General features: G+C 39.3%; 2 protein-coding genes across 5 annotated transcripts; both read right to left on the bottom strand.

Moving 5' to 3' along the window:
• Positions 1-977: 977 nt before the first annotated feature.
• On the bottom strand, positions 978-13,038 carry LOC137200910 (selenocysteine insertion sequence-binding protein 2-like). 3 transcript variants are annotated; one of them, XM_067615628.1, is made up of 18 exons: positions 12,809-13,038; positions 12,104-12,219; positions 11,799-11,973; positions 11,636-11,708; positions 11,030-11,244; positions 10,833-10,917; positions 10,651-10,745; positions 8,561-8,707; positions 8,358-8,420; positions 8,080-8,178; positions 7,052-7,181; positions 5,032-5,198; positions 4,792-4,921; positions 4,370-4,664; positions 4,018-4,238; positions 3,693-3,847; positions 3,380-3,563; positions 978-3,202 (listed from the first exon to the last, which is right to left on the bottom strand). In XM_067615628.1, exons 1-18 carry the CDS (start codon positions 12,815-12,817, stop codon positions 3,075-3,077), a joined length of 2,487 nt encoding a protein of 828 aa, XP_067471729.1. In that variant the 5' UTR covers positions 12,818-13,038; the 3' UTR covers positions 978-3,074. The 3 variants fall into 3 exon arrangements, with proteins under 3 accessions (XP_067471729.1, XP_067471738.1, XP_067471746.1); XM_067615637.1 differs by lacking the exon at positions 12,809-13,038 and adding an exon at positions 12,444-12,725; XM_067615645.1 differs by lacking the exon at positions 12,809-13,038 and having other exon boundaries at positions 11,795-11,973; positions 12,104-12,218.
• A 1,609-nt stretch (positions 13,039-14,647) lies between these two features.
• On the bottom strand, positions 14,648-21,298 carry mfsd10 (major facilitator superfamily domain containing 10). Of its 2 annotated transcripts, XM_067615607.1 has the most exons (13): positions 21,135-21,298; positions 19,688-19,866; positions 19,153-19,249; positions 18,919-19,022; positions 18,579-18,737; positions 18,182-18,373; positions 17,543-17,645; positions 17,333-17,444; positions 17,140-17,248; positions 16,425-16,515; positions 15,656-15,703; positions 15,473-15,562; positions 14,648-15,269 (listed from the first exon to the last, which is right to left on the bottom strand). In XM_067615607.1, exons 2-13 carry the CDS (start codon positions 19,838-19,840, stop codon positions 15,166-15,168), a joined length of 1,362 nt encoding a protein of 453 aa, XP_067471708.1. In that variant the 5' UTR covers positions 19,841-19,866; positions 21,135-21,298; the 3' UTR covers positions 14,648-15,165. The 2 variants fall into 2 exon arrangements, with proteins under 2 accessions (XP_067471708.1, XP_067471716.1); XM_067615615.1 differs by lacking the exon at positions 21,135-21,298 and having other exon boundaries at positions 18,919-18,990; positions 19,688-19,853.
• Positions 21,299-21,569: the final 271 nt, after the last annotated feature.

Genomic DNA, 21,569 nt, shown 5'->3' with positions numbered 1-21,569 from the left:
CGAGCAGCGTTGGTGAGAACAAAGCTGTGAATCAGAGAAATAAAATCTTATTTTCCGATTGTTTCATGATGCTTACATTCTAAAGCTAAAGGCTGCATTGCTGGATTTGGTGTGAACGCAGAGCTTCATCTTGTCCACTGTGGCCTCTCTGCTCTGTGTGTGTGTGGCTCAGCAGGACACACAGACCTGCAGCTCCTTATACATCCATGACACAGAGACAGAGAGCAGAGTGGAGCAGAGGATAGAGACGGAGATAACGATGTAACCTGGTTGCTACGCTACGATTCCTGACCTCACACCCTGTGCGCTGTTATTGATGGGGGGCTACACACCCACTGCCCAAAGGTTGACACCCAGAAACGTCCAGAACACAGCAAAATAATAAGAAACTACAGGCAGAGGGCAGAGTCTCTGTGGATAAATACACCGTCACACACTTCTAATGGGTCATAAGTGATGACTGAGAGGGATTACTTATGTATGAGTCTATACATTACTTTTTAAGAAAATCCTGCATAGTATTCCCTTTAAGTAAACACTGCATTTGTGTTCTTTATGCAAAAGACAGATAATCAATTCAAAAAAATTCCTCATTTTAACTCTTAAATGTGCCACAACTGAACCATCTGAACATTTATGTATCATTTATTTCCTTGTCCATACTACATAATCTTACATATAGTTTATATTCAAGGATTCATAAAATATTTGGCTTTGAAAATATTTTTTACAATATCAAGCCATATCTTACTTCCTTTGTTTCTTCTTGTGGTTCTAAATTCCTATTTTCTCACTAGTTACCACAGATCATATTTCACCACTTCACAGTAGAGTACTCTTACTTGTTTTCTGCTGGGGAGTCATGTGGGAAGACTGTTACCACCTTCCCCTTTCCCTCAGTTTCTAGTCTTTGTGACAAGATAAGCTAACCGGCTGCTGGCTGTAGCTTTATATTTCATAGACAGAGAAACAGAGAGTGAAAAAAAAAAAGCTGATTTTGCTTTATTTTGCTTTTAGATTCATATGAACCTGAAGACTGTGTACAGACCTTTATTATTTAAGGATATTTGACTCATCAAAGCAAGAAAACCACAGTTGTAACCAATAACATTAATGATGACTCAGTTCCATTTAAAAGCCCAAACATCCGGATCCTGGAATAACATTACCAGCGGCCATAATTCATATTATCAGTTACACTTGTGCTATTCGTGTTGTAACATGACAAAATGTCTACCATAGAAAAATACTTTTATACTGTATAATCAATTTACTCTTTCTCCACCCTGTAAAATTGTACCAAAACGTAATTCAGCAAGATTTCCAATGACAGCAAGATTCACAAAGATCCTTTTTATCAGCACGTACTTTGATTTCCAATAACATTCCTCAGCACATCAGAGACATTACACCTCCATCCCACATACATGAAATGTTTATATTAGCAAGTCTCCTTGAAAATGATCACTTTAGTTCATAATTAGAAGTATTATCTCCCTTACAATCTTAATCTGTTGTCTGAAATCTGATTTTTATTTGTGTGAACTAATTTTGCCCATTTAACATTTCATCATTTATTGCTTATTTAACATGTGATTGTCAATTTGCTTGTAATATTTCTGTAATCTGTTTTAAGATCTATCATTATGTTAATCCACTGCTCGTTTCTCATCTTCGTATGAACAGAAAACCAGGTCAGGTTAACCCCAGGTAATGTTTCTTAACATTATTCTGCTTTTTCTCTAGAACTACATACAGTGTGTAGTACTTTGGCAGTTGAGCACAAATCAAACACTCAGGTTCTACAATTTAGTGCAATCAGGATTTTTTTTTTTTAAGTTTCAACTTGTGAAAACAAGGATTTCATTTCATATGCAAAGAAAGGGCATAGCTTAATTTTTAAACTCTAAACTGAACCTGCAGGGATCCTGGTGTTTTAATGATTTACACTCAAAAGTCAGCAAGATTTTGAGCTTGTGAAGCAATACTCAGAAATAATTTCATGTGGTTGCTTATCGCCCTTGTAAACCTGTGTAAATATATACTTGTAGGAAAAAACTAAGAATGTGTAAATAAAATGTGTGCACAACTTATATCAGTGTTAGGGTTACATGATAAGAAAGAACAAGTATTCTTGATAATATCTGAATATAGATTCAAAGCAGAAAACCGTGAAATTCAGCAGCACTGTGTGAGACTGAAGTTAGAGCTAAAAGCAGGGTGTTAACGTGCACATGTAACTCCAGCGTAACATACTGTAGGAACAACCACAAACTTGTGTTTCATCCCAGCAGGTTTATAAAAGGATGAAACACAACCATCATTTCACAAGCTCAAAATCTTAGTGGTTGTAATTTTTTGCCCCTATTAGACGCTGAACATGTACCTGCAACATCCACCAGTTCGTGTTCCACTGTTGAATGTCATCCCTCCTCTTTCTCTTTATTTCCTGTCATTTCTCAAATGCCAGAAAAACACGTTTAAACTTAACATAATTCACGAGAAAGAAAAAAAAACCTAAAAGAGAGGCTGAAGAAATCTACAGTGGTTTCCACAGTGTCAAATCAAAACCAATAATCTCCAACTCCTGAATATCCGGTCGATACTCTGTGCACATTCAGTGCCTCCTAGACGTCCTCCAGGCATGTTCACAGATATCATGATTGAAAATTCATATTGCGGGATCTCTTCAAGTGACTGGTTTGGTCCTATTAAGTCAACGGTAAAGCTTTCCAGTTTATAGGCTGTCCATGCGCTCTTAAAAATACACATCTCTGCTCGATTATCTTACACACAAAAATATCTTAATTTAGCTTTTCAAAGAAAATCTGCAGAGTAAGATTAAGAAAATCATGATTCATTGAAAAAATTAGCAACACAGTTCTTTTTTTTTTTTAACATTCAACATATTATCCGACTGCGTCCAGGCCCTCTGGGTTGAAAACCATCTCAGCAGAGCGACCTCGTGACGCTCTGGTCCTCATGTGGGATCCAGCCCATCCTAGTTTCTTCTAAGCTGGTGATCAGCATGAGTGGGTTCATTGAGGCACGAAAAAAAAAAGGCATCGCCACTGTCAACTGTTCTCATCTTCATCAGTGTTTTCATAACATTCACTGTCCAAGTGCATAGAGCTCAGCTGCTTCTCAAAGTTCAAAAACGTATGGTTGCATTCCTTCTCCAACATTTTCTTCCATATTTTTACTGGAAGAAGAAATAAAGAAAATATTTGATTAGTATTTCACTTTCAAATTGTTCCCTATAAGTTTGTTTTTATTCATCAACATCTACCCTTCACAACTAAAGTGGATTTAATTGTAGAAGTCATGAAATTTCACATGGTTTTACCTTTTAGACAGAAAGAGCAGAGCAATAACTTACTGTATTCTGGTTCCTCTTGCTGTGTGGTGTTGGGATCAGGCTCTTCTGACAGGCTCAGTTCGTTTATCTCAATGTTTGCTGCCTGCTCTGCATCCGATTGGTTGGTCTGCTCCAGGCTTGACACCATCACCTCGTAGGCTTTCCTGGCCTCAGACGACAACTCAATCATCTTATGATAGTAGTCCTGCAGGGAGGAGGGATAAAGTTTTCAGCCTGTTTGAAATACTAAAATTATCTTCTACTGATAAAAACATTATTAAAAGAACTGTCTTATTCTCTGTTAGTGCGTACTACTGTTCAACATAAAGCTGACCTGTGCGCCATCATAGTTGAAGATGCCCACCAGGCTGACAGGCACCGCCTTGTTGACGCAGCGACCCAAAGCTTTCCGTGAGAGAGCGAAGACGAATGGCACCCCCTGTTCGCGACAAGTGTCGATGATGGTGTGAAGAGCCTCATCCAGGCCTCCTGCAAAAGACAACACGTTTTGACATCAGTATCACATTTTTTAATGCATCATGTGCTCCAGCTGCTACATGAAGCTCTCAGGGATGTTATGACTATGTACATATTAAGTAGCCTAAATCTTTTTATGTCCAGAAAATGCGACACCATGAGCTTTCACAGGGACTCTGTACCTTTGGACTGGATGCGCTCACAGTTAGGTGAGATGATGACGCACTTGACCTTCCTGAGTTTGAGGTGCTTAAGGACCTCTCGAAGGCCCATCACAAGCCGTCTCTTCATGCGGGCCTTCATGGGGTCCTTCTGGTAGAGGCGGTCCTGGAAACGAACCAGCTCCTTTAGCAGAGCCGTCACACACTCATCCACGTCTTTGCTCAGCATCTGGCTGCAATAGCTGACATGTACAATAATATATATTTAAAATTTTAAAAAAAAGTGACAAAAACTGACTCAATCCTGTGACATTAAATGTTTTCCTGTTTCTTATCCACACACAATGGACACAAAGCCACCAAAGAATCTTACTCTCTGAACTTTCTGCTGTGGATTTTGGGTCGATTGGTGGAGCATGGCACAGCTGAGGTGGTTTGTTCCTCCACAGTGGCGCATGGCACAGCTGAGGTGGTTTGTTCCTCTACAGTGGCGCATGGCACAGCTGAGGTGGTTTGTTCCTCTACAGTGGAGCATGGCATAGCTGAGGTGGATTGTTCCTCTACGGTCTCGTCTTTGTTGGACTCTCCATCACCCTCTGTCACCATCTGGTCTGTGTCATTTAATTCTGGCAGGTCATCATCTCCCGCTACAGGACTGACATCCTCATCTGAGGTTTCAGGAGCACACAATACAGATCAAATATTCGCCAAAATTAAAGGTTTTCTTCAGCTATTTATTGTTGTTGATTACTTTAAACAACATTTTTTTCTATTGTTTCACACACTGACTCTGACCTGTGAGATTTGCGCCACACTGCTCTTCTTCTATGGCATCATTTGCAGGTTTGGACTCATCTTCAGGCAGCAGGCCTCTCTCCTCCAGCAAACGTCTCTGTTTCCTCTCCTCCCTTTCTTTCAAAATGACCTGAGGATCAAGCAGAAATGAGCTACTAATGACGAGCCTGTACTGCTGACATATATTACTCACAAATGTCATACATCTATATTTGTTCCAGAGTGAGTAAGTGAACTTACCTTCTTGAGAGGGGTGGGTTTCTTGGCTTTGGGCACCTCTCTCTGCTTGCCTTTCTTCACCAAAGGGCTGGTGGAGTCCAGGGGATTGTGAGCAATTTTATCCTGCTGCCATGGTGGCTTCTTCTGGACTGATGGTTGCATATGGACAACGGGCAGTCCTCCACCAACTATAAAGAAAGAGAGAGCAAAACATTTATTCTAGACCTGGCTTTGATACCGTGCACCGGCAAATGTGGATCATTATATAACAAGTAGTTCTGCCCAAGCAATCTGATTGGTCAACTAGACATTTAGAACGTGCTCAAATCAGCATGACAGCACACCTAGCTGTGCTCAAATGAAAAATGCCTCATCACTAAAAATATTACTCCGCTATTTCTATGGCAATATTGTAACTGCCAGAGCTAAAAAGCAAAAACCAGTATCCTACAATATTGATACAAAATGGATGGTTTTGCAGTTAATTTTGATTTATATGGCGGACTTTGTTTTGATGAATGGTTGGAAGAGGATGAGAAGAACACAAAACCAAAAAACAAGAGATATGTGGCGTTGTCAAATGAAGAGCTCAATCAATTAGAGAAGTCGGGGAACGAAGCCAATATGTCCTGGTCAACTATCTGAAAAACACTAAGCAAGCTGTGGATTTTGCAACTCTTACAAAAGATGGATTCTCTGCAAATTTTATGGTTCAATTAGAAATAACAAGGGTCAGTGCTACTCCATTAGTAGCAACGTTGGGATGAGAGCTGGCATTAACTGTTTTATTAATGACTCTCCTCTTAGTCAGGCACAGTGTACCATGCAAGACAATGAGTTCACTACATCAAATAATGTCTTTAGTGGACTCATAAAGTTCCTCAGGAGAGCAGGCCATAACAAAACTGATTATCATCCCGTGATCACCAATGAGGACCTGATAATATTGAGGAACTCAGAGGCAATAAACCCATACACACCACAGGGCCTGGTAAACAAAGTGTGGTTCAAAATCCAGCTACACTTTGGGAGGAGAGGATAGGAGGGTCTGAGGAAACCTACACCACAATCTTTCACAATGAAACGAGATTCAACAGGTGGGTTAATTAAAGAGCGACATCAAAGAGGCTAAAAGACTTGTTAAGTCTTGCATAATAGCGTAATAATAACAAAATAATAATAGGTGTTCTGAAGAACCATGGTCAAACTTGTCTAATGATACCTGTTTTACCTTAAGGCACCAAATATGTGACACTCACCTTCAACGAGGATACAAAACCCCCCCACAAAAAAACATCATGAAAGGGGCCATCAAAGCAAAGGAGGGGCTATGTTTGAAGATCCAGTGAATTGTGCCCCGTTCATCATTTGAAAAGTACCTATCAAAAATTCCTTAAGAGACTAAACCTTTTTACTTCCATCCAAAGAGAGGAGAAAAGTTAGGGGAACTGTGGTACTCTTTGGAGCCAATGGGTGTCAATTACCTGGGTTCCATGCTCACACATGTATCTAAAGGGGCAGGCACATCAGTGATTTACACAAACCACAGCATCAGGAGCACTACCATCCAGAAACTGGCCAAGGGTGGACTGGAAGTGAGAGAAATCATGTCCGTTAGCAGACACAAGTCAGAGAGTTCCTCACACAGCTACTGGTCACCTTCTAAAACAGAAAATGTTGGAGCAATAAGCTAAGTGCCGGCCACTGGAAACATTAGGCCTTTGGAGGACAGCACCTCAAACAGCTCTACAGCATCACCTGCTAAACGGCAGAGATCCAGCATAGGCTTTATGGACGGTTCAATTTCTACAAATAGTCTCAAATGCACCAGCACTTATAAACAACTGGCTGCTGCTCCGCGGAGACGTCACGTGACTGATGCTGCTGTACTGCAGCACTCATTCACTTGTGTAAGTTGAATATTGGACCATGACTGGATCCAAACTAGTAATCCAAAATATACCTATGAATAAAAAAATAGTACTTATAAATACAGAGAAGGCTAATGTTCAGTATGTTCAAGATGCCGACTGTCACCCACCTGAGATGACTTGCTTGGCGTCCTGCTTGGCTTTCTGAGATTGCTGCTTCTTTTCAAGGACGGCCAACATGTTTCCGATGTCCAGCTGAACAGGAACCTTACTCTTCTTTCCCGAGATCTTCTCAGCTTTCTAGAAAGCAGGTGACCATGATCAAGGGTACATACAGTACATAACAAAACTGAGTAAACCCCTTTGCAATATCACTAAAATTATTCAACATTATATCACCTTGCAATGGTTGAAGTATATTTAGGGTGAATTGTAGGGCATTTGATCTTATTTATACTTACAGCAAGACCCATACTACTAATAACAGAAGGTGCAGAGGCCGTCCTCGAAAAATGACGGCATGGGCAATTCGGTATTTACGCAACCTTGCATTGAGAAACACACAGGCAAATGCTTCTGACTTGACATAAGCATTATCTGTGGAAACTGGTGTTTCAGTGACTGTTCAGACAGTGTGAGGGACATTCGAAATAAACCTCTACGGACGACATCCAAGAAGAAAACCATTGCTCACAAAACGGCACAAAACTGCAAGATTAAACTTTGCCAAAGAACATGAAACAAATCCTGATGAATACTGGCTGCAAATTCTTTGGTCAGATGAAAACAAAATAAATTAGTTTGGATCAGATGGGGTCCAGCATGTTTAGCGTGGAACTGGCCAGGACTACCACAGAGACTGCATAGTACCAACCTTGAAACATGGAGGTGGGAGTGTGCTAATATGGGGCTGCATGAGTGCAAAAGGTGTAGGGGAGATGACATTTATAGATGGCTCTATGAATGCAATTTTTTCATAAATCGGATTAATTCTTCTTGGGTTTTGTCGGAAAACAAATAAAATTGTATTAAATGGACATGATTTGTAATTACTTCACATTTTAGTGGACCAGGGGACCTGGGGTGTACTCAGTTTTGTTATGTACTGTAATTATGACCTACCAGGCTCAATGTATGTTGTTTTCTCCAGGATAATATCAAAAGTCAGTCCATTTAAATTTAAGAGGAAAATACAAACCTGTCCTTTTTTAGCCGTCTCTGTGGGAGTTTTTGCTGCTGGTGTCTTTTCCTTGTTCTGATCAGCAAACTGAGGCTGAACCCCTTCTCTTTGGTTTTCCTAAAAAAAAAAAAAAAAAAATATATATATATATATATATATATATATATATATAAACACAGGTTTTGCAAAATACTCATTAACTTATTTAAGTGACATCCTATGCAGATTCTTAAACAAACAAAAAAGGATAATGTATATGTTAAAACATCTGGAAGAATAAAACAATTTTTGTGTACCTCATTGCATAGCTTTGCAGTCCCAGTCGAAGCAAGAGACAAGCCTGGGAACTCCTCTTCATCCTAGACAAGAAAATAACAAAAACTTTCCATCCAGCACCTTTTTTGTAAATATAAACTTAATTTATTTAACTAAAAACCATGTTTAGAACTGGATTTAGTCTTTGGCTTGAGTGGAAATACCGAAAACACAAGGTTTTTACCTCAAACTTTGGAGGCTCCTGATAAACTGCTGGCTCTTCTGACTCAGCTTCCACATCTTCACCAGCACCTTTAGCTTTCTTCTTCTTTTTCTTACGTTTCTTCTTCCCTGAGGCTCCCTCTTCCTGTTGTGCAGCCATGTCCTCTGTCTGACATGACGTAAAATAGAGGAACAGAAAATAATTTACAAGTTTTGCCAGACAACTACATTTTATTGCCTAGTTTTAGTAGACCAAATCACCACATATTAACAAGTAACAAGTACAGCAAGGAACACATTACATGATTTCAAGTCTGATTATAACCCTGGTGTGGCCCTGATGACTGTCTGCCTTCACTTTACACACTTTATACAAAAAAGGCAGGTCACCATTAACAGTTGTCATAGATTGCCTTGACGTGTGCTCAAGTTTAAGACTGAAATCACTCGTCCCCATTTGGGTATTAGACCAGCAGAGGTGTCACAATTAATAATAAGTTTATTAAAAACAGGGACGACTCCAAATACGATCAAGTTGTTTCACACTGGTTAGCAAAAGCCTCTGTACTCGATACTTGATCAACTTGTCAGGTAACTGTGCGATACTAATTAATGTCTGTTCAGCCTGTAAAGTCACAGCAACGTGTTTCATGCAGACTCTGGTATTAATAAGCGTTCTTGATTCTACCTCGGTCAAGGTCAACGGCAAAAATTTGATTTGTAATGGAAGACTTATAGTCTACTGCTCCTGCTTGTAGCTTTTGTCAGACTTGCTTAAGGTAGCAGGAAGAAGGTGTGTTAGTTGACCTTTCAATTTGCTGGGTGGATCTTTTTCTTAATGAATGCAGTCACGCTGTATGTAGGGCTGAGATCTGATCGCACCTCCAGATGTGGTCTGGCCAATCCGGTCACATTCCAATCATAATACTTGTCGAATGCATTTACACCTTGAAATAGCATGCGCTTGTCCTTACTGAGATGGAATATTCAGTTACAGACTGAATATTAATGTAAGGTGTAAATCGGCTCACTGTGTTTATATTTTCATCCATATAAATCAACAGCACAAGCAAATGAGCTTTTTAGTGCACCAGTTAGCATATTTTGGTATGTTTTGTTTACATTTTTGTTTTTGTAATGGCTGATTCATATAAAATCTCCCATCTTGCTTTAGTTTGAACATAATTTCAGGTACCTCTTACTGCTCGAAAAGTTGACAGCATGCACAAAAGGTTACAGATTTCACCTTTGAGATGGTTAATGAAGGAAATAAGAGCATAGTGCATCTGTATCTAAAGCCTCTCTCACACATAGTTCCCAGTAAATTACTGGGATAATCTTTCAGGCACCACTAGTGATTTTCACTATTCACACGTGCAACTACATTCAGGAACATTTCCGTTTTTGCGCCTTTTCACACATGTCATGGCAATGCCGGAACAGACGGTGCAAGGGACAGTCCAGCAGATGGCTATAATGCAACACGCCATAAAACTCAGCAGAAGAAGAAGAAGATGGCGCAAGGCTGGATGTATGCGGCAGAAGACGTCTCTTATTTTCAGGAACACGGCAGGTGAGGAGCTGTTTTTGTCTGGTGCGAATGTTCTTGTAATGTACTTAATATTCAACAACTTTGCAAGACAAATTACCCGCAAGCGCATTGGCGAGGCAACCGTAAACAAGTCAAGGATTCAAATAAGTCATCAGCGGAGTCTAGTGATTGGTTCGCTCGCTCCATGTAAAAGCGTCTTTTGTCAGATAGATGTAACCCTTTATGTGCTTGTCCCTGTAATATTACTGCTTTCATTCACAACACAGCCATACCAGCATTTTCCCTGAAATGTTACTGGGGTCTTGAGGTGGGAAATTTGCGGTACAGATTTCCCCTCATATCAATCCCGGCTCCCATTCACACATGACCCCATGCAGGAAATGTTCCTGAACATTTCAGGGATAGACTGCACATGTGAAAGGGACTTGAGACTGAAATAATATGCAGTTGTAGTCAAGCTGTAAAATCAGTGATGTTGAGTCTTTCCAGATATGATTTTCTAACTATTCTTTTAAGTCCAGCTGTTATCTAGAGAGTCTAAATCACACATATCTACTAACCTGCATGTGGTTGCCGCTGTTTGTCGTCTCCTTAGTGACAGGTTTCTTCGGAGGCTGAGAGGCGACATTAGCCCAGGAAGTCACCACAGGCTGACCTGTTCACATAAAAATTCAGATGGTCGATATTTAAAATATTTGTTTTGCCTTATTTACTTCAGTGAAAAACTGAATTTTCAACCTACCTGGTGGGACAGCAGAGGAGTCTGGCTTAGCATCAGTGGCACTTTGTTGGGGGTCAGGCTGTGTTGGAGATCCTCTCCTACCAGTCTATACCACAGAAAGTTACGGTAACACCAAATTCATGAGTTCAACTCTGTGTTAGTGAGCATTCACTGCAAATTTATACATAATATCACATCTGATATTTCTGTAAACTCACCTTCCAGGGAGATACCGATTTCTGAGTCTGAGGGCTCACAGATGGAGGATTTGGCCCCCAGCACTCTTTCTGAACAAGCGGAGGGCCTGCTCTACCCAACGAGACACCAGCCAACTCTGGGAAATCTGCCATCTTCACTTCAAATGGGACCAAGTCTGTCTGTGCTGGTTTAGTCCTCCCTGCAGAGTTCGTGGCAGATCTGGCGCCTCTGAAACCTGTGGATCGATTACATGTAAATGTCAGAGCACTAGTATTTACTTTCAGAGTAAAAAAAGTGAGGGAAATCAAATTAAAAGAACGGGTTCGAAATTTTAATGCACACAAAAAATCTGTGTGTGTGCATTTAAAAGTTTATCTGAAGCTTAGTTAGTCGTATCAAGTGGATATCTGCCACATTTACAGTCTTTTTAGCATCAAATTCCCTCTTTGTGTTTCCCTTTTGAGCTGAGGTGGAAGTATGGTAACAAAAAGAGAGACTTTGGCACTAAAAAGACTGTAAAGTTGAAAGATATCTACTTTGACTCATTTCAACGACAAAGTTGTGTTTCAGGGATCATCATTCAAGAAAAATAACTCTCCATTTGGTTGCCATTTGTTTTTAAGTACCTCTTTTCTGTACATCCATTGAGCTCTTGCCCGTTGTTCTGCCTTGAGCAAGAGAGTCGTTGTTTTTTGATGTCTGTGGAGATGGATGAAAATCACTGAAGTGAGTTTCATGTAGAACATTTGTTTTATCTAGTTGCCTAGTACAAAAAAACATGAAACCAACTTTTGCTTGTTGGTCCCGTATGGACTTGTCTCTCTGTTGGAGATCACTACTGGTGTCTCTGGCAGCACGACGGCTGCTGCTGTAGCCATGACTTCTTGGCACATCTCCACCTTTTCCTGCTGGCACTCCATTGATATTTGATGGATTCGGCTTTGGGCTCAGACCTGACCGACTCCTTTGCAAAGTTCAGAAATTGACACAAATAAGAGGCTGAATAATTGAAACTTGTGGCTCAGAGGCCATCAGGTCAAGTGATCGAGTGATTTGACCAAGATAAAAGATAATGTCTGTGAATATCTTCCTACCCTCTTGAACTCCGGTCTGTCGCATATGGATTGGGTAACATCAGAGGTGATGATGAGGCTGTGTGTGGCTCGGCAGGCTCATTTCTCTGCCTCCTCTGGTGTTTATGGTCAAAAGACTGCACAGCAAGGCAGGTTTATTTGTACAGTACATTTCAACAACAAGGCAATTCAAAGCGCTTTATATAAAAAAAACATAAATTAAGACAAAATGTAAAAGAAACACAAGACAATATAAAAAAGACACTCAAATGCAATGAAAGAGTTGAGAAAATAAATGGAGTAAAACAGACACAGCGGATGACCTTTGACATTCACATTATTGATCCGCAGTTCAACTTACGACATGTGTCACCACGATCTGTTCAATAGGCTACTATCTGATCACTTTATCCACGTTTTACACACGCACACAAAAATGTGTCGAGCTCAACGTGTGATTCAAGTAACGCTGACGATCAAATGATTAAAGTTAGCAATAAATTAACAGCTGGCTACACAATCATTAACTTTCGGGGTAACTCGTCAAAACTTAACGGTTATATCTAACGGCTTGTTGTTGCGGTTAAAACAGCATTTCAACGTATTGTTTTCAACCGTTTGTAACCGTTAAAGTTACTTGAAGTGAGCTACGTCCGGGCTAACGCTGCATTAGCACTACTAGCAAGCTAGCTAAAATACAACCGTTATGATACTTTCGTGAACTACCTTTTCCATCTTCAGGTTTTCCTATTTGCAGTCACATCTCCGCAGGTTCACTCGGACTCTCGTGTGTTGTCATATTGCCTGTTACAGCGGTTCTGCGTTTAATTACACCAGCAACGTGTTGGATGATTCAGGCTAAACAACCTGTTTGATAGCATAGCAGCTCAGCTAGCTGAGGCTGATTGAAACAGCTGATGTTTACATTGTGAGCAGCGAGGAGAGTCTATAGCGACATCTGCGGTCTGTTTGTTTTACAGAGGCTGTAGAGCAAAACGTAAATTATTATTGTTTCCAACAGTGGAGGAAGAAATACTTAATTTACCTTTATGGAAGTAAGAGTACCCATACAACAATGTAAAAATACTCCATTACAAGTAAAACTCCTGCATGAAAAATCCTACTTAAGTAAAAGTACATAAGCAGTAAAATGTAGTAAAGGTATTACAGTAAAAGTAGTGGTTTGGTCCCTCTGACTGATATATTATTATATATGACATCATTATATTATTAATGCTGAAGCATCAATGTGTAAGCAGCATGTTACTGTTGTAGCTGCTGGAGGTGGAGCTAGTTTCAACTACTTTATATACAGTTAGCTAGTTTAGTCAAGTGGTTCCCAACCTAGGGGTCGGCCCCTCCCAAGGGTCACTACATAAATCTGAGGGGTCGTGAGATAATTAATGGGAGAGGAAAGAAGAAAAATCAAAGTTTTGATGCACAAATCTGTTTTCAGTTTTTGGACTTTTTTTCTAATCTTTGATTTTTTGGTGAAATATTAGATCATTTGAACATTTATTGAAATGAAACCGTGTGAGAAGTTTAAAGGGAAAAATCACTATTTGGTGGAGCTGTTAACAACTCATAGACATGTGAAATATGACCCCGACGACATACTGCTTTTTGTAAGACGTCACAAGCCAAAAAGGTTGGAAACCACTGGTTTCATCTTTAACAATGTGTTGTATTTTAAAAGCTTGTTATATTATCCATTGTGTCAAATCTTGATCTGGAAAGTAATAAAAGCTGTCAAATAAATGTAGTGGAGTAGAAAGTACAATATTTCCCTCTGAAATGTAATGGAGTGGAGGTATAAAGTAGCATCAAATGAAAATACTCAAGTAGAAGTACCTCAAAATTGTACTGTTTGTACTGTATTGTCAGTACAGGACTTGAGTGAATGTACTTAGTTACTTTCCACCACTGGTTTCTAATGTCAGTAATAGCATGCCACAGTGTCAACATTTACCATTTCCAAGAAGGCTCATAAAATAATTCTGAATGAACCCCACACATAAATGGAAATTTGTAACAGCATGATGTAAACAAGGTTGCATTACCTACCTGGGAAAATAGACAACTGTCCTGACTCCTGTCACTTGACTTTTGATAATTTGAATTGTAATTTTTACAAAGGAAAGTGAATTATCAAATACACGTAATTACCTGTATTATTCATTAAAGTTGTGGCCCTGTGTTGTAGAGGGGCCATATGTCAAAATATATTCTAAACACTGTTATTTTTGTATTTTAGTTTGTTTGTGCAGAATATTTCAGAGTGTAATATTACAATTTTAACTAATCAATATAAGTAGTTTAATCTATTAAAATGTATCATATTTTATAAGTTGATCATATATTTGTATATAAATTATTTATCTGGAAAGTAACTGATAACATTCAGATAAATATAGTGGAGTAAAAAGTACAATATTTTGCCTCTGAAATGCAGTGAGGTCGAAGTACTTAGCAGCATAACATAAAAATACCCAAATAAAGTACAAGATCCTCAAAACTTATTGAAAAACCTTTTTGTAAAATCTAAGATATTTATTTCCACAGACAAACATTGACTTGTTTGTTTATTCACTTTAATTACAAGAAAATAGAATATCAACATTTATGAAAAGAGCTAAATAAAACTACTTTGTTAAAATATAAAATCAGAATGATTGATAAAATACTGCGGTACAAAGTGATAACTATATTTCACAAGCATAAATGCTATTTGTAATTCACCCTCACCAATGTGTGCCATAATATGTGTAGGTCTAAATGTGCACATGAAAGGCATCATGACCCTTCTTTTCACACTTCCCTCCTACAAATCCCCATGTTTTGGCACGTGCATCATTTCTTGCATCATCTTCTTTCACATGATGATACTTGACGAACGGTGCTAAAATGCACACGTCTCCATTATTTCTGCTTGTAATAAAGTAATAATTCAGTGCTTGCTTTTCCCAGCAGATGTAAACATCATAACATTCAATGAAGCAGTAAAAAACAAGAATGTCTCTGCAATCAGAGTCTCTTTGTGGAGAAACAGCATTAACGGAGTTCTTTAAAGTCTTTCAAGTCGTTCACTCCTCCTTCAGTCTTCTAGCTGTGCTCAGTAAAGCCAGAGGTATAATGAAAGAGGCTGATGTGAACAGAAAACAGGTCTGTGCTCCAGCTATCCAGTAAACTGTAAAGCAAACACAAGAGACATTCAAAGATACAGCAAACATATTATTCTATGAAACATGTCACCACATGTAATTTCCATATTATTTCATGCCTCAAAATCCTTAGTAGCTTGTGTCTGCTGGCTACTGCTTCATAAATTGTTGACCAAATGTTTCATTTTAGCAGCATTTGGTTTTCATTACTGCCATCTGTCTTCCTTACCGGAGGATGACACGACTGGACCCAGTGCTCTTGCCAGGGCGCCCAAACTACGCAGGATCCCCATCACTGTGCCTTTCTGATTGGCTGAGCCTGTAGGAATACACACAGTGAATATATAGCAACAGTGTGCACTTTATAGTACAGTCAAAATGGTTTGTGAGTTTCTGTGAAGAAGATGCTCACCGTGGTCAGAGACTAGCGTCGACAGGCATGGAACTACTATTGCAGCCGCTGTAACAAGAAAGAGAAATATAAAATATAAAGACAGCATGCACATTTGATGGTGTGTGTTGTGTTGATTTTGTTGTTTTGTTATCTGTTCTTAAATGGTTCAATTAATATTTTCCAGATTTTCTGCTTCAGTGACTAATTATCTTTCATTATTCTACCTTATAACATACAACGGCCTCATTATTTTTCTTTTTCTTGTTGTTTAATAATGTCTTGGAATTTGTCATATACCTACAGTTTATTGAATATTAAAACATGACATATAAAAATACCATTTGCTGCACAACCACTATGTAGTTAATGAATCCTTGAGTTTTGCCTCTTGTGTTTGTGTAGTCACGTTGTCTTTCCAGGTCTTCATGGTAGAGAGGAGGTTGTGTGGTCCAGGTCCGACCAGTTTTTAATATTGTTGATTCTGTTCTTCCATATAGTGTAATATTGTTATTTCTGTCTGCTCTTTGAAGATCCCTGGAAGACGGATCCCTCCTCTGTTGCTCTTCCCGTGGTTTCCTTTCTGAACTAAGGGTCTAATAGAGGGTGTAGCGAACGCTGTACAGATTGTAAAGTCCTTCGAGGTATATTTGTAATTTTGGGCTATATAAATAAAATTGCCTTGCCCTGACCTAGTTTAACCATTTGTTGTTTTTTAAACTTACTCTGTGGACATGCACAGATCAGGAGTGTTTATCATTCAAATGGAGTGAACGTTAACATGACTCACCAAAAGAGTACAGCGCCAAGCCGACGTAGAGAGTTGTTATATTCCATGAAAGCCCAATGAGTATAAACGCTGGGATCAGTGCCATGATTGCCTAAGAATGAGACACACATTTCAGTAACAGGGTTTCTGCAGTGTTCAGCAAATTCAAAACTTTTTAAGACCTTTTCAACACTCAATAGAGTGTAATTTAATTCACTGTCATGTTGATCAAAGAATGACTGAAAACCAGTAGAGACAAAAAGTCCTATGAATATTTATTAAGTACATGCATGTATTGACATTTATATCACATTTTTCCAGTACTTCCCAGTACTTATTATAACAATAGTAACTAGTGATATAATTAATCAATTAACATGACCTGGACCCAGATAAGTGGCAGAAAATTGGTGGATGGATTAACCAATTACAAAATAGTTTATAATTTAAAATAATTCAGTTTATTTGCCAAAACTGATACTCGCCCATTATGAGATGATTCACTTCCTGGCAACAAAATTAAGTCAACAGCAGGCAAGAAAAAATATTGAAGACTTTTGTAAATTAAATTAAGGACTATTTAATACCTTCTTTTTTTGCAGAGGAAATTGAATTAAATGCTTTTTAAAACTTTTCTGGACCTGCAGACATCCTGAATAAAGAAAACATTTGTACAGTGGTGCATCACATCTCATCAGCAAAGAATATTTGCCATGTAAACAGAAGGTAATCCTACCATACGAACAGCTTTGATATGCTGCCCAGGTTTGATTCTGCGAGCGTACCCTCCCTGGATCAAAGCCATGATGACACCAATGAAGAAGAACATCTTTCCCTGCTGCATACTGTTCAGAGAAAAAATACATGTAAAACTAAGAAAGCTGCTGTTCAAATGCATTAACTACACACCTTTATCTTTGAGTTTATACCTTGTAAAGTGGAAACGCTGGTGAGTCAGAAAACTCAGTGTGAACTCCAGACCAGAGAACAGGAAGAGGTAACAGAAATAAACCAGACCCAACACCTGAAGCTTCTGCATTCCTGTAAAATACATTCCCACCTTCCCGTTAGTGTGCCAAAGTGCATTCCTGCGTTATAAATGGGTCAAATGGGTGTAAACCTCTGCCGGTTATACTCACTTTCTTTTGAAGGTGGATCTTCTGTTCTGGTAACAGCTGAAAAATGGAACAAAGCTAACGGGCTCAGGAGGTCCCTGGAGTCCCCGAACCCTGAAGACGACCCCTAGAATTAAACCAAAAAAAAAAAAAAATTTGTACCTGTTTGATAGAAAAACGTTGCTGTCAATAAAATGATTTAAGCAACTGAAAAAAACTAACTTGTCTTTAACCACTGATTATTGGGTTGGCTGATGATGGCCCACACAGGTGTGTAGGAAGCACTCATCTTGCCTAATTAGATCTCTTTTTAAGACTGTGTGTGCACGTACAGACTGTGTTTGATTGACGGCTCCTTCTCTCCTCCATTAGTGTAGTTATACTCGTTAAAGCGGGACATGTTAGGCAAATAGCAGCCTGTGGGCCAAATCTGAGTGCCAAATATTTCATAGTTGACATCAAAACATCACAAGCATTATATAGTTTCTTGTTAGTCTACAACATTTAATTATGCTGATTTCTTGTATACCAACTGCAATACACTGCACAATAAATATTAGTATGTACAGTAGTATATACTGTATATAATTAGTATGTGGCGTGGAATTGGGACATTTATGATTCAGTGGGACATTCGGCTGTCGGAGTGTTTCCATAGCTGACCTTGACGTCCTTTGAGAGCGTCTCTGGCAGCGTGAGCCAAATAAAGAGCAGATCGGCGACACTGAAGGCCAAGGCGAGCAGAGCCGGAGTTTGATAGAAGACGTTTCCTGTCGTTTTGGAGCCGATGGCGAAGTAGGCCCCCATCAGAGGTCCAACAGTGAAGCCCAGAGAGAAGGCAATGCCGATCATGGCCTGGTCACAATAAAATTATACTTAGTTTTCTTTCACATTTTCAGACATTTAGCTGAAGCTCCTAAGCTCCAACACTATGAGCAAGCAAAGAAGTGTGCGGGACAGAGTCACTGCGCCCTGACAGATATGAGTCACTGTGAGAGATTAATTGTTTATTATGACATTTTATATTAACAATACATTTTTCTTCATGGTCTGTGCCTACCATTCCTCGGTTCCGTGCTTTTGGGCAAGGCAGGTCAGCCATGATGGCAGTGCAGAGGCTGACGTTGCCCTTGCAAATGCCCCCAATGACTCGAAACAGAAGGAACATGCTGAAACTCCGGGAAACGGCCCAGACAGCATAGGAGGACATCAGCCCTAACTGGGACACAAGGCGCCCAATTAGAAACAAATGAATCAGTGATGACAGCGAGGCTGCACAGTTTCTTACACAAGGGGAAGATGAACCGTGCCAAGCGAATGACTCGATGATTAATAAGCATATGAGGCTCCAAAAGTGAAAGAATACTAAAAACAGAGGTGTAATATTGTGCAGTACTCACTGTGGTAAGAAGAAGTAGGGGTCGTCTGCCGTAGCGGTCTGACAGGGCCCCGGTTATAGGGGATGACAGGAACTGCAGCAGAGAAAACAGTGACCCAATCAGACCTGAAAGTCAAATTAAGAAGCACGAAAATTAAAACTGATGACCTGAAATGATTTGCATTATCAAAATAATATCACCCAAAAAGTTAGAGCTCCACATAAACCATATCGAGTGTGAAATGAATCCAAACACCTCCAAACAGGACACTGTTGTACTTCTTCTCCATAGGAATTCCAACCGCCTCCCTGAACCAGTCCACGACACTCTGCAGAGACTGATAGACGACATCCTGCCAGAGCAAGAAGACACAGAAAATACAACATCAAGCAGGGACGATAGAAACACCAGTGAAGAGGCCAGTTCAGCATGAGTCAGCAAGTAGACTCACTCATGAGTTAGGTTATAGTTTTTAATGGGATCACACAAAGCCGCCTTTGTTCAGAGGAGCATCGCATCAAATTCTGCAAATTGTGTGTCCAAAACGTCCCATTTAAATTCCTCTTTTCACCAACCAGTTTGTACTGTTGGAGCTTCATGTTTGAATCTTCCGAACCAGTCTGATAACTTAAATTTACAGTCACAATTGACATTTCTGTAACTTTTCAGCAAACCAAATATGTGTCCATATCTGCTGATAATGTATTATTAGGCATTACGGTACAGTTTTAATGGTCTGATAGAAAGTTATCAGTAGCAGTTGTTCATTTAAAAAAAAAAAAAATCTAACCCCTGTTTGTGCATAGTGGTCCAAAATTGAAGGCAAGAGAGGCAGAATCAGTGTAAATCCCAGCAGGTCCAGCAGCAGGATGATAAACACGATGTTGATGACCTTTGACGAGAACGCGCCGCCATCTTCTGCAGATTTGTTTACGGCTGACATTCCTCCAACTAGATACGATGTCTCTTCTGTTCATAAATAAAACACATTACAGTACATATTAGAAAAAGCAGCACTGATGTGACAATAAAAGAAAACGTAGTACATTAAAACTACATTGCGTTACTTGTTAAAACCAAGCAGCTTTTTTTTTTTTCTTTTTTTTTACAGGTCTGTTATTTCCTTATTTCCTTGTAAGTTTCCTGGAAAGTAACTGGTATTACTTGTAGAGCATTAGAGTTTGGTTTGCTGTGTTGAGTTTATAAGCAGCTGTTCAATTCTAGATGAATTTCCTTTACAGAACTGCTCCATTGAAACCATTTACGACTGGAAACATTATTCTTCATGTATGTTGAATTGGATGCTAAATAAATGTCTAGCTGACCCGAGGACTCTTTAGGCTAAACTGGAATTAACTGGAAGTGTATCAATTGAACACTGTCTCAATTTTCCCTGTAATTAATATGACATTAATTGTGCCCCCCCCCCCCCCCCCACTCCTCCTCCCAAGTCTATTTATAGGAAGTTACAGGAAACTACAGGCGTGTACCATAAAATCAACACTAATAGTATGTGAGTAATCTGAAGGCTCATGGGTAGATCTTAGTTAGGGCTGTAAATAAAAAAAATTACCCCAATCAAAACTACAAAACCCAAACACCCCTAATATTCCATCAACTTTCAAAGAAAAGCATCAAATGCTAACTGCTTGAAAAATGCCTTGAAAAATCTGTTGTTGACTGATTAATGAGTCAAGTGACTAATTATTTCAGCTCTAATCTCAGTACAAACATAAACAGGGTGAGTAGTTGCTCAGTATGTGATGAGTGATGCCACCCAATCTGAAAATGTGAAAGTTATTACTATGGTAAGGTGACTGCTGTGGATGATCGACCACATGCCAAATAATAGTTTACAAATTAGAAGCATATCAGTAGAGCTGCAATTACTCACAGTCTCCATTTTCTACATCTTACAGTAAGTCACCAGGAAAGAAAGAAAGGAGGAGGAAGGAGGAAACAATTACTGTAAAAATACTCTGATAAAGTTTTTTACACAGTGTCAGTAAACTCCTCAGTAAAAATGCATTTAGATGCAAACGTCTTGTAAATGAAACTAATTATAAATCAGATAGCTTCACTCTTAATAAAAAACACACTTCCTTCATGTGGATGATCCCGCAGAGCGCTGTATTGATTCATACTCGTAGGATTGATCAATACTTTAGCAGCATCACTGCCTCTTTTCGGACATTTGTAATCATGCAGACAGAAGCACTGAAACATATTTTACTTACACGATATCCGCAGAATCATAAATCACAACTTGACACCATGGACTTCACCGACACGAGCAGCTCCAGCTCTTCTATCATCGGTCCAGTACTATTAGTCCACACCAGGAAGCGGTGTCCTCTTACATTTGGATGACAAGAATGTGTCGTAATTCACAGACAAGGATGCTGCGTTCAGGTAATCCTCGTAAGCTCGTATTTCCGTGTTTCACACTTCTGTTGCTGGCTTCAGTGACCTACTGTATATGTAGAGTGGTGAAAAGTAACTAAGTATATTTACTCAAATACTGTGCTTAAGTCTAATTGTGAGGTATTAGTACTTGTACTTGAGTATTTCCATGTTATGCTACTTTATACTTCCAGTCCACTACATCTCAGAGGGAAATATTGTACTTTCTACTCTACTACATTTATTTGACAGCTTTAGTTACTTTTCAG

The sequence above is a fragment of the Thunnus thynnus genome, chromosome 2, assembly GCF_963924715.1.
Source record: "Thunnus thynnus chromosome 2, fThuThy2.1, whole genome shotgun sequence".
NCBI lineage: Eukaryota > Metazoa > Chordata > Actinopteri > Scombriformes > Scombridae > Thunnus > Thunnus thynnus.
The sequence above is the reverse complement of the archived record's forward strand: the minus strand, read 5'-3'. Positions and strand labels throughout refer to the sequence as shown.

Excerpts from the sequence above, each read along its gene's own strand:
- LOC137200910 (XM_067615628.1), bottom strand. Across the intron at positions 10,746-10,832 it reads CTCCTCTGCTGTCCCACCAG|GTCAGCCTGTGGTGACTTCC; the intron begins GTAGGTTGAAAA and ends TTATGTGAACAG. Across the intron at positions 3,564-3,692 it reads TCAACTATGATGGCGCACAG|GACTACTATCATAAGATGAT; the intron begins GTCAGCTTTATG and ends TCCTCCCTGCAG.
- mfsd10 (XM_067615607.1), bottom strand. The coding sequence starts at position 19,840 with ATGTCAGCCGTAAACAAATCTGCAGAAGATGGCGGCGCGTTCTCGTCA. Across the intron at positions 19,250-19,687 it reads ACCACTATGCACAAACAGGG|GATGTCGTCTATCAGTCTCT; the intron begins GTTAGATTTTTT and ends TTGCTCTGGCAG. Across the intron at positions 19,023-19,152 it reads CAACAGTGTCCTGTTTGGAG|GTCTGATTGGGTCACTGTTT; the intron begins GTGTTTGGATTC and ends TTTGACTTTCAG.